General features: G+C 36.6%; 2 protein-coding genes and 1 long non-coding RNA gene across 6 annotated transcripts in view; 1 reads left to right on the top strand and 2 right to left on the bottom strand.

The window, feature by feature from the left end:
• LOC109621623 (protein Wnt-10a) overlaps positions 1-17,700 on the top strand; it is a 101,781-nt gene that overhangs the window by 12,851 nt on the left and 71,230 nt on the right. The window lies entirely within an intron of this gene.
• Positions 2,444-17,639, bottom strand: LOC115265856 (uncharacterized). Its single transcript, XR_003896954.2, has 3 exons — positions 17,336-17,639; positions 3,308-3,561; positions 2,444-3,246 (listed from the first exon to the last, which is right to left on the bottom strand). It is a non-coding gene; the product is annotated as an uncharacterized LOC115265856 (long non-coding RNA).
• Positions 6,563-10,071, bottom strand: LOC115256994 (uncharacterized). The gene is made up of 2 exons (XM_062854140.1): positions 8,842-10,071; positions 6,563-8,096 (listed from the first exon to the last, which is right to left on the bottom strand). The coding sequence occupies exons 1-2, from the start codon at positions 9,332-9,334 to the stop codon at positions 7,963-7,965; spliced, it is 627 nt and encodes a 208-aa protein (XP_062710124.1). The 5' UTR covers positions 9,335-10,071; the 3' UTR covers positions 6,563-7,962.

Raw genomic sequence — 17,700 nt, 5'->3', positions numbered from 1 at the left:
ATTTAACAGCGAACTACAAATACGGTAAATATTGTTATAGCAAAATCAGAGAATTTTCGTAGGTCGTGGGAAAAAGTTAAGCACTATGTGAAATTGTTCAGAACAATAGCAATGCTTCGGCTTTCACTGCTATTTTCATGAAGATGTACATCTGTTTCCAAAAAGTGGACACTTCACGGTACTCTGTAGTATAATCAGTTTTTGTAAATATTATTTTAATATAGCGCATTTAGTTCACCACTGGACTATCGCACTAGTTTTCACGAGTGCGAAAACGCAAATAAAAGTGCGCGATTGCATTCAATCAACTTGGTGTTCAGCATACACCGAAGAAATAGTGCGCCGAAGACATCAATTTGATTTGATGCAATCGCGCAGTTTTATTTACGTTTTCGCACTTATGAAGACTCAGTGCGCAGTCCAGTGGTGAACTAAATGCAGTATATTTATTCAATACTAGCTGTCCCGGCAAACTTTGTCTTGCCAATCTTGTGGTGAATCGACACACTGCACTCAATGAGCATCGCACTCTAGATTGATTTCATTTCGATCATGTTGATTTTCTTCCCAGATCATAAAAAATCAGCACTTTCATTTTTCTTACTGTTTTTGATGATTTTCGTAACTTTTACTATTTATAAACAAAGCTACCATGAGTACGAATCAAACCATGCAAGAGTCATCCTGATCGGTTCACCCGTTCGTGAGTTTTGTTGCCTCAAAGGAACTTCAAACTCATTTATATATATATATAGATACAGAGTGTTAGGTTCGTGAATACCAAACTTTTTGAGGGGTGATAGAGGACCACGAATGGTGAAAAAAAAAATAGTTCTACGCATATGGTCAGATCTCAACCGTTACGTAGTTATTGAGATTTCCATGTCTTGTACTATTGTTGCTTAAACTGGCTATAACTTGAAAATGGTAATTTGATTGCTGGTAATTTGTAATTTATTTAGTACTAGCTGTCCCGGCAAACGTTGTCTTGCCAAGCTGTGGCGGTTTGACAACTGTTGAGCTCTAGATTGGTTTTATTTCGATCGTGTTGATTTCCTTCCCAGCTCACGAAAATCAGTATTTTAGCAATTTTCTTACTTTTCTAGTTCATTTTCATAACATTTTTATACATATAAACACAGCCACCATGAATACGAATCGAACCGTGCAAGAGTCATGCTGATCGGTTCACCCGTTCGAGAGTTTTGTTGCCTCAAAGGTACATCAAACTCATTTTTATATGTATAGATAAACGGTACCCTGGTCAAACTTGTTGTCGCAGTTGTGTACCCTTGTTCGAAAGATTGTTGAGCTTTCTATCAAATGACATCTTAAAATCGATTGGTTTAGTTAAAGACCTAAGTTTTCTAGAACAAAATAGCTCAAAAGTAGTGCTTCAAATTTGTTTTTGTCAATTATATTTGAAAAAAAACGTAGGTACTATAAATTAAAAATCCTCCGAGGTGCGATGACGTCACGTTTTCGATTCCCACTTCTTGTACCAAGGGAACCCAGATGCATTGTGAATGGGGGAACCCAATTGATGTTGGCTGCAAACAATCCTATTGGGTGGGAATAGGAATGTCATATACGTGTAAAAATCTCTCTTAGGCAAAGTTGTGACCAGGGTTGAAAAAATCTCATTCAATTGAATGAATTTCTGCTGAACTGAATGCTTTTTGTATTCATTTTCAGCTCCGCTGTGAGATACTTGAAAGTGAACGCAGAAAAATTCAACTACATTGTGGAGGTAATGACTGCACCATCATCAACACACGCTCTGCGCTGATGGATGCTTCATTTCACCACCGGCCGCATGAATGCGACTTGCCCATAAGCAAACGTGGTGAATTTTTGTCTTTTGAGTGCCGGTCACAGGAAAAATGTTGCTTTTGAACCTCGCCATCTCCTCGGTGTGAGCGAAGAGAGAGTTTTTATTCTCTTTTCAATTGCCTCCGTGAAGGACAGGGGCTTCAACGTCAGAAGCGGTGTGGTGAAAAGACAAAAACAAAAACTCACGTTCGTTGGAAGCTTCGGAATTTTTGCAACCGTGGTTGTGACCCTTGTTCCACTCTACAATTCCTTCTTTGACACCAAACTTCTAACTTGCAATGTTCCAAAACACGGAAAGTTCAATAACTACGTAACGGTTGGGATTTGACCATATGCGTAGAACATTTCTAGATTGAGTTTAAATAAGGGCGAAAGTAACATGAGAGAGTTCTCTTCATCGACTTTCTCTTCTGCAAATTAAAGTGACAAGATGCAAATTCAATCGAACTTTTTTACATTTAGACGCTAGATTGCATCGCAACCTAGCGATTTATGACCAAAAAGTGCAACCATACTTGCATCTTGTCACTTTAATTTGAAGAAGAGAAAGTCGATGAAGAGAACTCTCTCATGTTACTTTCGCCCTTATTTAAACTCAATCTAGATTTCTTTTTCACCTTTAGTGGTCCTCGATCACCCTTTTAAAAAGTTTGCACTCACGAACCCAACACCTAAAATGTATACAAAATGTACATAAATTGTATGATAAATTAAATGTATTTTCATGTTCTTCGATGTTCATTTATTATTCATTTTCATTTCATTTAAATGTTTTTCATTATTAAATGTAGGTACAAAAATCAAAAGTTCACAATAAATGTATGCAGAAAATTGAATGAAAAAAGAGAAGCATTCAGCTGACAATGAATGTGGCGCAACGCGAAACACACACACACACACACACACACACACACACACACACACACACACACACACACACACACACACACACACACACACACACACACACACACACACACACACACACACACACACACACACACACACACACACACACACACACACACACACACACACACACACACACACACACACACACACACACACACACACACACACACACACACACGTTATTGCTCAGCGGTTGATTTAAATGATGGATTGATAAAGTATAGGTTTTTTTAACAATGGACGATGCTTTCGTAATTGTGTTCAACATCGATAGATTTTTCTATCGTTCACTTGTCTGTTCATATAAATATTAGTTAAAATAATTCTCGATTATTGCGTTGCGTGTGCGTGCTTGGTTGTTTAGTCCATTATAGACATCGTTCGGTTGAATCAGCTCCTCATAAGGTATAGGTGGTGGCAGGTTAGTTCTTATGCACACATTGTGCAATACTGCGGTGGCAATTATCACAACCAGTGCCTCTTCGGTATTGAGTCTCAGTTCTAAAATACAGTAAAAATAACTAAATATATTAGGTGGATGACATTGACAAATCTGTCATACTCATTCCAACGATTGGAAATCTCCTCTTCCAGGCTCCAAACACACGTTCCACTATGTTTCTCGTTCGGATGAAGCCCTTCTGAAATTTCTTTTCAGCTTCCGTAGTAGGGTTCAGTAGCGGTGTTACCAGGTAGGGAGTACAACGGTATCCTGAATCTCCGAGTATTATGTTGGTCCCATACAATCCTCTTTCAAATTCTGCCCTCAATTGCGACAAACTGAAAACAGTTTGATCATGAGAACTTCCAGGCCATCTGAAAGTGCAAACGAATATTACTACATATGTTTATGTGTATTATGTGCTTTAGTACGGAATTGTTTTAGAAAGCCGCGATGATAACACTTATGAAAAGTAGACTTGTATACCATAACAAATACCGTGACCGGCTCTAATTCAAATTGACTCGATTCACTATATATTTTATGATTTTAAAATATTCGCGTATTTATCCAGAACATATTTCATAGTTTTCTCTTAACCTTCCAGGACGCGCGCCATGAAGCAACCGAAACTACACCGCGCGCTCGTTGTATACAACGAGCGAGGTTTTTTGGTGGTGTTGTACTTTTTACAACAGCGCGCGCGCTGAAGGGTTAACAGAACTACAAAATTTCAGAGAACTACGATTTTTCCAACAAAAATTTGCAATTTTGGAATAACTTCAAATTGATTTCAATTTCCCATACATTTTATGATTTTAAAATATTTGCGTATACATCCAAAACAAGTTTGTAAAACATTGTTGATTAAATTCTGATCAAAGAAATATAAAAGTTAAGAAAATTCCAAATTTTCCAGGAAATACATACAATTTTGTTTGATCTCAAAATCCCATTCGTTTTATGCTTTTTAAGTGATTGTGTATTTAAGCAAAACAAGTTGCACAACATTGCTGATGTAATGTTGCCCAACAAACTACAAAAAAATCAGAAAACGACGATTTTTTCAGGAATAATATACATAATCTCAAAATGTTTTCAATATTCCATATATTTTCACATTTGTTTAAAATATATTTGCAGAATATGGTTCATATTATTCGGACAAAAAAACTACAAAACATCAGCAAACTACGAATATTTTCGGAAAATTTATCATTTTGTAATAACATAAGATTGATATAATTCTGATCAAAAGATCAGCTACAAAAGAAACAGATACTATGAATTTTTGAGGAAAATACACAATTTTTAAAAACTTCAAGTTGATCTCAATTCTTAATTCATTTTATGATTTTAAAATATTTGCGTATGCATTAGCGTGGGACACAAAAAGACATTTTACTCCTGTACACTTTTTTAATTCCATTTTGGCCCCATATCAACTGTCAAAAATTTCAGCTCGACCGGAGAAACTATATTTTAGCGAAATTTTAGAAAATCACTTGTTAAAAAAAAAAATCACCACAGGTTGCCCCTTAACCCCTAAAAATAAATCGATGAATGATTTCTATTGGAATTGGAATTGGAAAAAGTTATTGACTGAAAACCGAATGGCATGCCAAGGCTGTTCAACATGTAAGGAATAACAATAAATAATAAAATCTCGTCATTTTAGCGATCGGGTAAGGCTTAATAACTTTTTCCACGAATGTCGCATTGCGGTCTTCGGAGGTCTGATTCCTCATGAAGTTTTCTACAGAATTCATCCATAGATTTATTTTCAGGGACCAATGGGGGACCCCAAGCGATTTTTATTTGAAAAAGTAAATTTTCCCCATAGTAAATCGTATGAAAAACTAAGAATGGTGGGCGCTAAAATATAGTTTTTCCGATCGATCTGAAGTTTTGCACAGTTGATATGGGACCGAAACGGAGCTCAAAAAGTATACAGAAAATGAAGTTTTCCTTTTTCATATTTTTCCCATATAAACCGTGTCCCAGGCTAGTATGGATCCAAAACAAGTTTGATGAACAATATTGATATAGTTTTGGTTTTTTTTTTTTTCTTCATTTATTGAACATTGTCTTTCGAAAAAACGTTATAATACATACTTCTTACAACTACTTACAGTACTATTTACCAACAAATATTTTGTAAGTAACCTTATTGATTTCCATTTGTTCTCTCTCCATACAAACATTTTTTTAAAACGATTTGAGAGCAGAACCGAACTGTTTTTCCAAAAATATTCTGTTATTCCACCGAATATTCCGTAATTTCCTAAGGAAATCAAACAAACTGTAGTTTTTATAGTGTTTTATGTTGTAACTAATTGCTTCGCTGACTATGAACAGAGTTACTTTTTTAATATTGCTTTTATCTACTGTTTCATCAACGAACACTTGTTCAGGAATCCTGTAGTTCAATTGGAATTTCGTTTTGATTAAATTTTCTACCCAAGCCCAAATATCCTTAGAATCAGAACATTTTTTAATTCTATGCACATTGTTATCAATTTCTCCACATTTTTCACACCAATAGTTATCTGAGCTATTTATTCTATGGTTGTACATCTTTACTTTATTAGGGATTATGTCATTAAAAACTTGAAATAACACCGATTTCGCTTCTGAAGAGATATAATTTTTACTAATATTTTCCCACACTTGATCCCATTCATTCAATGGATGTTTTGCTTGGATTGTGTTGATATCATCAAGTTTATCCAAGAAAAAATTGTAAATTTTTTGGCACGAATCATAAAAAGGATCGTTTTTTAACTCTTTTGCTTTTTGTATCAATGAGTTTGTGCTTGCCGTTACATTTTTAAAACTTGTGGCTTGTAAAAGGACGGTTGAAAAACAACAAAAATATTCGGAAAAATCCGAGAAAAATATACAAATTTGTTATAACTTCAAATAGATCTCAATATTTCATACATTTATGATTAAAAAAATGCACATTTTTCCGAAGCAAATTTGCAAGCCACTGTTGATATTATGCTGGCCAAAACACTACAAAAATTCAGAAAACTACTAATTTTTCCGATGACATACATTTTAATTATATCTTAAAATTGATATCAACATGTCACACATATTATGATTTCAAAATAGTTGCACATTTATACAGAACAAGTATTTTTAAAATTCGTTCTTTTCTGATTTTTTTTGTAGTTTTTCGGAGATAAAACTATCAACAATGTTCTGCCAACTTGTTCTGGATAAATACGCAAATATTTCAATATCATAAAATGCCTAGGATTTTGTGATCAATTTGAAGTTATAACAAGATTGTATTATTTTGTTATACAAATTCGTTGTTTTCTGATTTTTTGTGGTTCTTTGGAGATTTTTTTCCCTCCTCTGTTGGGGAAATTACGCCACTGCGTCTAATAAGATGAACTTTTGTGGCATTTTTGGAGAAAAAATTTCAACAATGCTCTGCTAACTTGTTTTGAATAAATACACAAATATTTTAAAATCATAAAATGTTTTTGGGATTTGGAGATCAATTTGAAATTATATTAAAATAGAATATTCTTCTTGAAAAAATCGTAGTTTTATGATTTTTTGTTGTTCTTTGAAAAGAAAACAATCAACAATGTGCTGCAAACTTGTTTTGAATAAATACGAAAACATTTTAAAATAATAAATTGTATGGGAAACTGAAATCAGATGGTCCGATTTGGGTCGTCTAAGTTTTGTTCTGTTAGTTTTCACCCAAGGAAGGTTTATGAGGCCTAAAACATGGGAATATTGAGAGTTTTTGAAAATCGGGTTTTCTTACATTTTGAACGGGGACTTGGGCGCTTGGCTAGGGACTTGAAACGTCAAAAAACGCAGTAGGCAAGACAGAGTTTGCCGGGGACAGCTAGTATATATATAGATTTTGTTCAAAAATGGTTTCTGCAAAAACGAAAAACATTTTCCCCTACAAAAAAAAATAACTTGATCCATACTCTACATACGAAAACCGATTTTGAAAATATTGCTTCGTTATTTAATAAAAAATCAAAAACCAAAAAGTGAGGAAATGCTTCCAGTTTCGCCTTAAGGTGGGTATCCGGGTGTTCTATGGAGATTAGGAGGTTTTAGGGGGCATTTGGAGCGATTTTGTTTATTGATGGATTTAGTTCAAATTTTGCATGCATCCTACATACATACTCACAATTATTATGTGTAAAAATTGTGGAAATACATTCACTACTCTGGGAGTTATAATGTCATAAAGTTGAAAAACCTTTAAAAAGTGTATAAAGAAGCCCCGCATGACGGTAATTTAAAAATTGCCAATAAATAAACAGGGGTGAAAGCAATAATAAACTATAGAAATTCCATAAACAAATCAAAAAGTGCATAAATAAATTAAAATTTCTCATAATTAATTGATGTTTTAGCAATAAAAAAGGTCAGAATTTCCACAAATAAATCAACAAGAGCAATAAAAAAAACTATTTTTCCCAACAAATGATTTCAAACATACTACATCATAGAACTATGATAGAAAGACTGAAAAGACGGCAAAAAACTATGGGTGTAGTTCAACAGGCAATCGTTGAATTCAGAAATTTTGATTCATTTATGTTCTTTTTGATATGTTTATGGAGCTTTCATAGTTTATTATTGCTCCTACCCCTACTTCTTTATTGAATATTTCTGATTTTGTTATGGAAAATGATCATTTTATTATGAGTCATTTATATTTAAGCCAAAAGAAATCAGCTACGCAGAAGGACCTCTCATTTAACATAAATTATATTGCACACGTTTTACCTTGCAACAATGTTCCTGAATCTCATTTCAGCATCACAAACCGCCATCACATTAATCGAAAACCATCCTTTCCGATTACGGAAAGCTTCCGCATTATCTCCTCCAGGAGATATAATAGGGACGTGACAGCCTAGAATTTAATCATAAAACTAATTTCTTCACAATATTTAAATAAAAACATGACAAGTTTCTAACTACATTAACATATTGCTAAGTACGAAAACTAAAACTACGTAGGTAAAGTTCATCTAAAACTAACTACATTACTAAATTTTATTGTTTAACTACACATATATAATATATCGTAATTAAGGATCTAGTTATTCAGTTGAGAGTAGTATGCTTTGATTTTCGAACATGGATCGACTGATTAGGAACAACAACACGTGCTCACTGTTCTGCCGTTGAAAATGTATAAGAAAGTAACTTCGCAATTTTGAGAGAAAAAACGAACATGGTAGTTATAATTAAATAATATTTACCAGCTATATCGGTCTGTATAGCCCACGGTATAGCCCATAGTAGTGGAAGGTTGCGAGAGCCATGGACAATGGGAGGATAGACAACAGCAATGCCTGAGGGGCTGGCAGGAAATGACGAATTACATTAAAATCCATATTCACCTAAATTGGTACGATCAGGGCGTTAATAGTGAATACAGCAAATACTCTGAATTGGTGTTTTATTATATTTTGCCTTCTGAGGGGTGGTTGAGAATGTCTAGAAAAAGACACAAATCGAAAACAAAAACGCGAGAGCAAAATATACATTTAGGAAGAACATAACAGAAGCAAATGATAGAGTAAGCATAACAGAAGTATAGATTTTAAAGAAGACATGAACTTTCTTTTAAAAAAACAAAAAATAATAATTACCATCAATGACACCAATCACTCGTGGAATTTTTCCCATTTGGAAAAACTGTTGGTTGATGCCTTGAATTTCTTGTTCCGCTGGCATAGTGATGACCTGGTCGGCGAGAGCGGCGATTGCGTGAGATACTCGCTTCACTATGCGGCCGGCTGTTGTTTGGTGTATGCCTTGTAAATCTGCGATAACTTCTTCGAAGCTAGCGCTTCCGAAGTATCGCATGGTAATTAATACTTGTGTTTCCACTGATACTGGGTCATTTCTATCTGAATCATGACTTAATTTATCCCGAAGGAGATCGGCCACTTGGCGTGCCATCTCCTTCGTCAACCTAAACCTTCGTTCAAATTCATAATCGTCATATTTTGTAAAAAAATCGACTCTGTCGCGAACGATCCTCTTCTTCGGTACAGCCGGAATGTAACACGCAGCGTCCAGAAGGGCGAAAAACTCTTCCTCCGACTCGGAATCAGATGAGGTTAATGCGGACACATCCATAACACCTGGAAGTGTTAAAGGTATTTGTGTATATTATGTATATTAAAAAACAGCATAAATTAGAAAATACTGCAATCATCATGAAACTTTCACAGATTACTTTGGACCTTAATACATAGCACGGAAAAATATAAAGTTGGCAAAAACGATTGCCAGTTTTGAGTAATATGGTTCAAAAAACTATAGTATACCGGGGCAAGTTGTAACGGGTGGGGTATGATGAAACAGCGGGTTAACATTATGTTTCATAATGATGATAAACAATTTTATTGCCATGACCAGAAATTTGCTCACAAAATCGCCAGAAATTTCTTTCGGAATGTCCCCAGTATTTCCATTAAAAATAAGGAATCCCCGGAGTTACTTTCGGAGAATCTCCGGGAATTCCGGAAGATTTGCTGGAGAAATTCTTGGAGAAATCCTACGAGGAATTCCTGAAGGAATCTCCGGAGGAATTCCTGCAGCAATCCCCGGAGGAATCGCCAGAGGAATTTCCGGAGAAATCTTCAGAGGAATTTCTGCAGGAGTTCCCGGAAGAATCCCTGCAGCAATCCCTAGAGAAATTCTTGGAAAAATCCCCGGAGGAATTTCTGGATGAATCTACGGATAAATCCCTGGAGGAATCCCCGGAAGAATTCCTGGAGGACTCCTCGGAAGAATTCCTGGAGGAATCTCCGGAGGAATTCCTGGAGGAATCCCCAGAGAAATGCTTGGAGAAATTCCTGAAGCAATCTCCGGAGAAATTCCTCGAGAAATCCCCGGAGGAGTTTCTGGTGGTATCCCCGGAGAAATTCCTAGAGGAATCTCCGGAAGAATTGCCAGAGGAATCCCCGAAGGAATCATCAGAGGAATTTCCGGAGAAACTTCTGCAAGAGTTCCCGGAGGAATTCTTGGAAAAATCTCCGAAGGAATTACTGAAGGAGTCCCCGGGGGAATTCCTGGAGAAATCCCCGGAGGAATTCCCGTAGGAATCCCCGGAAGAATTTCTGGAGAAATCGCCGGAAGAATTACTAGAGAAATCCACGGCTTAATTCCTGGAGGTATCCCCGGAAGAATTCCTGGAGGAATCCCCGGAGAAATTTCTAGAGAAATCCACGGCTCAATTCCTGGGGGAATCCCCGGAAGAATGCCTGGAGGAATTTGTGGAGAAATCCCCGGAGGAATTCCTGTAGGAATCCCCGCAGGAATTCCTGAAGAAATTCCTGGAGGAATCCCCGGAGGAATTTCTGGAGGAATCGGTGGAGGAATTCCTGGAAGAATCGTCGCAGGTATTTCTGCAGGTATTACCGAACGAATTTCTAGAGGAATTCCAGGAGGAATCCCCGGAGGAATTCCTGGAGGAATCCCCAGAAATTCTAGAGAAATCAACGGGTAAATTCCTGGAGGAATCCACGAATAAATTCCTGATGAAATCCCCGAAGAAATCCCTGGAGGAGTCTCCGGAAGAATCGCCAGAGGAATCCCCGAAGGAATCGCCAGAGGAATTTCCGGAGAAATCTCCGAAAAAACTTCGACGAGAGTTCTCGAAGGAATTCTTGGAAAAATCCCCGGAGGAATTCCTGAAGGAATCCCCGGAGGAATTCCTGGAGAGATCCCCAGAGGAATTCCTGGAGAAATTCACGGATAAATTCCTGGAGGCATCCCTGGAAGAATTCCTGGAGGTATCCTCGAAGGAATTTCTGGAGGAAGCCCCGGGAGGAATTCCTGCAGCAATCCCTAGAGAAATTCTTGGAAAAATCCCCGGGAATCCCTGGAAGAATTCCTGGAGGAATCCCCGGAGGAATTTCTGGAGAAATCCACGGAAAAATTCGTGGAGGTATCCCCGGAAGAATTCCTGGAGGAATCCCCGGAGGAATTCCAGGAGGAATCCCGTGGAGGAATTCCTGAAGCAATATTCGGAGAAATTACTGGAGAAATCCCCGGAGGAATTTCTGGATGTATCCCCGGAGAAATTCCCGGAGGAATCCCCGGAGGAATCGCCAGAGGAATTTCCGGAGAAATCTCCGGAGGCACTTCTGCAAGAGTTCCCGGAAGAATCCCTGGAGGATGCCATGGTGGAGTTTCTGGAGGAAACCTCGGAGAAATCGACAGAGGAGCTTTTGGAGAAATCCCCGGAAAATCTCCAGAGGAATTCCTGAAGAAATCCCCGGAAAAATTTCTGGAGAAATTCCTGGAGGAATTAATGGAGGAATTCCCGGAATAATTCCTGGAGGAATTCCCCAACGAATTGGTTCATCGACTGGTTGTGTTCTTCTGCGATATCTTATGTTCAGGGAATTTTCTTATTATTCCATCACCATGGATTTTTCTACGAAATCCTTCAGGAATGTCTGCAAAATGAATCAATAAATTTGTACAAGTGCTTTGTGGGACTTTGTCCAAGAATTGCTCTTGGAAGAATTGCTGCACTTTTATGAATTATTACTCAAAAAACTCAAAATATTTCTTCAACAACTTCTCCAAATAAATTTCTTTGGGATTCCTCTAAGAAATTCTGACAAGTTATTTTCATAGACTTGTTCAGACATTTCAGAAATTTACCCTAGGGATCCTCTAGAAATTTCCTCAGGAATTTCTCCAAAATTCCTCAGGAATTCGTTCAAGAATTTCTTCAATGATTCGTTCAGAAACTTCCCGAAAAATTTGTTCAGAAATTTCCTCAAGAATTCCTGCATTAACTTTCCTAGAGATTTTTCCAAGATTTTTTTCAGGGATTTCCTCAGGGCATTCCCCAGGTTTTCCATTAAGAATTTCCCCACGAATTCATTTAGAAATTCTCCCAGGAGCCCCTCTAAATTTTTGTACAGGAATTCTGTCGGAAATTCTTCAGAAAATATCCCAGGAATCTTTCCAAGAAATCACCTCAAGAACTCCCCTGAAATTCCCCCTGGAATATCACCAAGAATTCGATTAGAATATGTCCCCAGGAATTTCTTCAGAAGTTTCATCACGATTTTTTTCAGAAACTCCCTAGGATTTTTTCAGAAAATGCCCAAAGATTTCCATTGGGATTTTTTTCCAGAATTTTTTACAGTAAATGATTTAGGAGTTCTTCAATGAATTTTCCTGGTTTTTTTCCAGAAAATGCCCAGAAATTTCCACAGAAATTCTCTTTGAAGTTCCCCCAGAGATTCCTCCTGGAATTTGCCCAGGGCTTCAATATAAAAATGGCCTAAGGACTTCTTTCAGGAATATCTCAAGGAATTCCTCTGATAATTCCTCCAGAAATTCCCTCAGAAATTTTCCCAAAAAGTTTTCCAGAAATTTCTCCTGATATTCCTCTTAATGTGCCCAGGAATTTCCGAATATTTTCAGAAATTTTGCCAGGAGTGTCTCCAGGAATTTCGTCAGAAATTCTGTCAGAAATTTCTATTAAAAAATGTCATAAGGATTTCTTTCAACCATTTCTCCAGAAGTTCCTCTGAAAGTTCCACCAGAAATTCCCTCAGAATTTTCCCAAAAACTTCTTTAGCAATTTCTCCTGTTATTCCTCTTCAAATGTCCCCAGGAATTCAATAATATTATCAAAAATTTCCCCAGGAGAGTCTCCGAGAACTCCGTCAGAAATTCTGTCGGAAAATTCTCAGGAATTCCTTCAGAAAGTTTCTCAGGAATTCCTCCAGAAAATTTACCAGGAATTCCTCCAGGAAATTTCGCAGGAATTTCTCTAGTAATTTCTCCAGAATTTTTTTCAAGAACCCTTAAAATTCCTCTAGGAATTTCATCAGGATTTCGATTAGAAAATGTCCTCAGGAATCCCTTCAGCATTTTTCTCAGAAATTCCTTCAAGAATATTCCCAGGAATTTCTCTAGAAATTACCCCTGGAATTTCTCTAGAAATTACCCAGGAATTCCTTAAGGAAATTCATCCAGGATTTCCCTCCGAAATTTCTTTGAGAGTTCCCCAGAGATTTCTCCGGAAATTGCCCCAGGATTTCCATTAGGAAATTTCTCATGGATTCTTCCTAGAATTTAATATATGAATCCTTTCAGAAATTTTCTCAGGGACTACTTCAGAAATTTTCCCAGAAAATCCTGCTAAAATTTCTTCAGAGATTTATCCAGGAATTTTATCGGGATTTCCATAAGACAATTACCCCAGGAATTCCTTTAATAATTCCCCCAGTTATTTCCTAAGAAATTTCCCCAGTAATTCGTACAGGAATTAACCGAAGAACTTCTTAATATTTTTTCCCTGTCATTGCTCTCGAAATTTCCGTTAGGAATTTCAAAACTATTTTTTTTTTGAATTTTTTCCTAAAAATTCCTTAATATTTTTTTTAATTTGACCAAAGGTCCTACTCGGAATCCTTCTGAAATTCCTTCAGAGATTCTTCAGAAATATTTCCAGAGACTTCTTCAGAAGTTTAGGGATTCAGGTATATTTGCGAAAGTTTTCAGAAATATCTCAAATATATTTTAAATCTTACCGTGATTTCTTTGGAAATTCTTCCAACGATTCCTTCAAGAATTTCTTGAGAAATTTGTTCAGGGATTCCTGCAGGAATTCCTACAAGGATTATATTTTGAAATTGTTATTGTGCCAGAAACATGTATTCCCTCAGAAATATCTAATGGGATTTCTTCAATGACTCCTGCAGAAATTCTTTCAAACTTGCACAGAACTTGACTGGAAGAAATCTTAAAAGAATTGCCGAAGAAACTTTTAAAGAAATCACTGGATAATTTTCTGAAGGAACCCCTCAAAACTGCTGGTAAACCCCTTGAAGATTTTTAGAAGAAATTCTTCAAATTTTCTGGAGGGAGTCCTGGACAAACATTTCTGAAGCTAATTCTGAAGTTATCTTAGGAGAAATTTCTAGATGAATACTTGGGATAATACCTGGAAAATCCCTTAAGATACCTCCTTAGTTCCTAGAAAAAATCATAAAATATTTATGGAGGAACTCTGGAAGTAATGCCAAGGAAAAAATGCTTGAGAAATTTCTGGAAAATTCAGTAGAGGAATATCTGAAGGAATCTTTTAAAAAATGACTGCATAAATCCCTGCAGAAAATGCATACAATTCTTGAAGAATTTTCTCAATAAGTAACTGAGGGTTCCCTGGAGGATTTTTTGGAGGAATTCTTGGAGGAACTCCTAGATAGACCTGTGGAGGAATTCTTGGAAGAGTTTATTTTATAATTTCTGAAGGGAGTAGTTCTTCAAAATCCCTGAAATACTATCAGACGAAATTTCTGAAGCAAATATTGCAGAAACTGAAAAAAATGAAGGAATTTCTGAAGAAAAAAAAAATTTTTAAGGAATCTTTGGGAGAGCGGTAAACCCCTCTGCAGATGATCATAGAAGAATTTCTTGAAAAATGCCAAGGAATTGATTCTGCAGTAATTTTTGCAGGAGTTGCTGAGAGATTCTTTGGAGAAATTGGTGAAGCATGACTGGAAAAATTTCCCTGAAGAACGATATGAATAAATTTTGGAGGAATACCTGAAGGAACTTCCAGAAGAATCTCTTAAGAGTTTTTAGAGGAATTTCTGAATGAATATCTGAGAGAATCACTGATCATATGGAGGAACCTCTGGAGAAATTCCATCAATAATTTCTGAAAGAGTTTCTGGAGAAATGTAAATTTCTTAAGGAAAATTCCAGTGGATTTTCTAAAAAAAATCAATGATAGAATCTCCGAATCTTCGTTAAAAAATTCCTCGTGGAATTGCACGTTTTGGTGAAATCTTTGGTGGAATTCCTGGAGAAACTGATCCAAAAATTCCTTCAAGAACTTTGAAGAAATTTCTAGAACATTTCCTGGGGAAATCCAAATAAAAATTCCTGCAAAATATTCTGATAATATTTTTGGAGGAATTCCTTCAGAAAAAAAGTCTAAACAAGTTGATGGGAAGCAATCTATTCTAAAATAATTCTCGAAGGATTTTTAATAAGAATTCTTGCTTAACTTATAAGGAGGAAGGATTTCCTCCAAGAATGCTGCTGCTCCTTCCGCGATAGTTACAGAAAAAAATCCATGAAAAAATAGTTCATGGAGGAGCTTCTCCGAAATTATTCTTACGTAATATTGACGTAATTTCTATGGGGTAGTAAGGGGTCACTGAAATGTGGAATTCTTGAGTAACCAGCTCTGATTTTACCATGACAGCACTGGCAGTAATCCTGGAGAAATCCTAGAAAGAACTTCTGGAGGAAGAAAGAAATCCTAGAATACATTCTTGGTGAAACTCAAGGAGGAATTCCTGAAGGAATCATTAAAATTGTAGAGAATTTTTTGAAGAAATTCTTGCACTAATCCAAAAAGAAATCCTGAAGGAATCGTTGAAAGAATTCCTAGAGGAATTTCAGAAAAATATCCCTAAGGAATCGAAAAAAACTGGAGAAATTCCGGATGCATTTCCTAGAGAAATCTAAGAAGAAATTCTTGGAGGAATCACATGAAAATCCTGGAGAAATACCAAAAGTAATTTCTTCAGGAATCCCTAAAAGAAGTCCTGTAGAAATGCTGGAGAAATTTTAGAAGAAATTCCTGGAGGAATTCCTACTAAAAATCCATGAGGAATCCCGGAAGCAATTAAGAGGGAACTCCTGAGAAAAGTCAATTCCTGGAGGAATTCAAGAAATTATCTTTGTCGGAATCCTAAAATGAATCATGGAGATATTCCAAAAGGAATTCCTAGAGGAATCCTCTCGGGAATCCCAAAGGAATTCATACATAGTAGGAATTCTAGGAGAAATTTGAGAAAGAATTCCTGAAGAAATCCCAAAAATCCATGAGGAATTGCAGAGAGAATGTTAGTTGGACTTCCTGGAAAATGTATCCAAGAGAAAATTCCTGGAGGAAGCCCATACATAGTACTAGCGGAATCCTTGGAGGAATTTCTGGATGTATCGCAAAAATAATTCCTGATGGAATTTCAGGAAGAATCCCAGAGATTTTTTTGTAGGAATCTCAAGAGGATTTTTTAGGGAACTGCTGCGTCACAAGAATTTAGAAATAATCTTGAAAACAATCAATAAAGAATTTGTGTGGGAACTCAAGGAGAGTTTCTGGAAAAATCCTTGAAAAATGTGTAAGGAATTTTTTGAATAAATTATTGACGTAACTCTAGAAGCAATCCTGGGAGATTTGCGGAAGGATTTCCTAGAAGAAAATTTTGGTGGAATTCCTGATTTTTTTCTAATAATCCTTGGAAATAAAATTGTACAAATATTGGATGGATTTACTTCAAGAATCCCTAAAGGAATTCCATAAATCCCATGCAAAAATCTGAAAGAATGAGTGCCTGGAAGAATTCCTGTAGGAATCTCAGAAACAACTCCAGAAGACATCTTCAATGTATTTTGAAGGTAGTTGCTGGAGGAGCCCCGGAAGTAATTCATGTAGAAATTTTTTCATAAATCCCAAAAGGAATGTCTGAAAGACTTCTTAGAAGAATGCTACAAGAGTTCTAGAGAAATCCCTGATGGAACCTATGGAGGAAGCTTGGATTGTGTGCGATACAGTAATTACAGAAATATTATTTTGATATTATGTATTAAAGAAACCACATTATTGAAATCGCAGAAGGGAAGAATCTCGGTAGACATTTCTCGCCGTATTCCGTAAGAAGCAGTGGATTGCTGGATGAATGCAGTTTGTAAATGCTATTAACGGAGGGATCCATGGGAGTATTTTTAGCACAACACTTTGGAAATTCTTGAAGAAACTAGAATTTCTTTAGATGATCACAAATAATCACAAAATCAAAAACTTATGCGCAGCTCTATCAATCGTGCCAGATACTAATTTACCAGGCAGCGGTAAGAAAATAATCCCTGGATTATTTCCGTTATTTCTGTCCGCGGAGGGTACGGGAACAAGTGGATATTGGCCTTTGAGACATCACAACATTTCACAATCCGCATACGTTGCAGAGATTTTGTAACCGCGGTCGTTGAGATCTGGAAAGCACCGGAGGACGGGAACAAAGATTCCTGGTCGTTTTCCGTTGCATTTTGGTGCGGATCCATCCTGAGAAACACTGGTAATACCTGTAATACCTGCAGCTGGGCGGATTTACAAAAAAAAATCACCGAAGATTGTTGCTGATTTCCTTTGTTTGGTTTGTTGCTGTTTTCCCTGTTTGACGTTTCCCAACATGATGGCGTAGTATGCGTGCCAATTTATTTCCGCACGCAGCCAGTTTTGTTAATCCGAGATTTATTTTTAGTGCGCCGAAATCGGCGCACTAAAGTTAAATCTCAGATTAAAATCAAGGATAATACCGTTTGGTGCTTGAGAAAATCGAGGATAATACGTGATTGGCGTCTAGGACGCTGTGGAGCTTACCACCATTAATGTAATATTTTTATACAGGACCTACTAAACTACCTATGAAGAGTAGGTCCTATGGATT

The sequence above is a fragment of the Aedes albopictus genome, chromosome 2 (genome assembly GCF_035046485.1).
Source record: "Aedes albopictus strain Foshan chromosome 2, AalbF5, whole genome shotgun sequence".
Classification (NCBI taxonomy): domain Eukaryota; kingdom Metazoa; phylum Arthropoda; class Insecta; order Diptera; family Culicidae; genus Aedes; species Aedes albopictus.
Note: the sequence above shows the minus strand (reverse complement) of the source record. Positions and strands in the feature narration are given on the sequence as shown.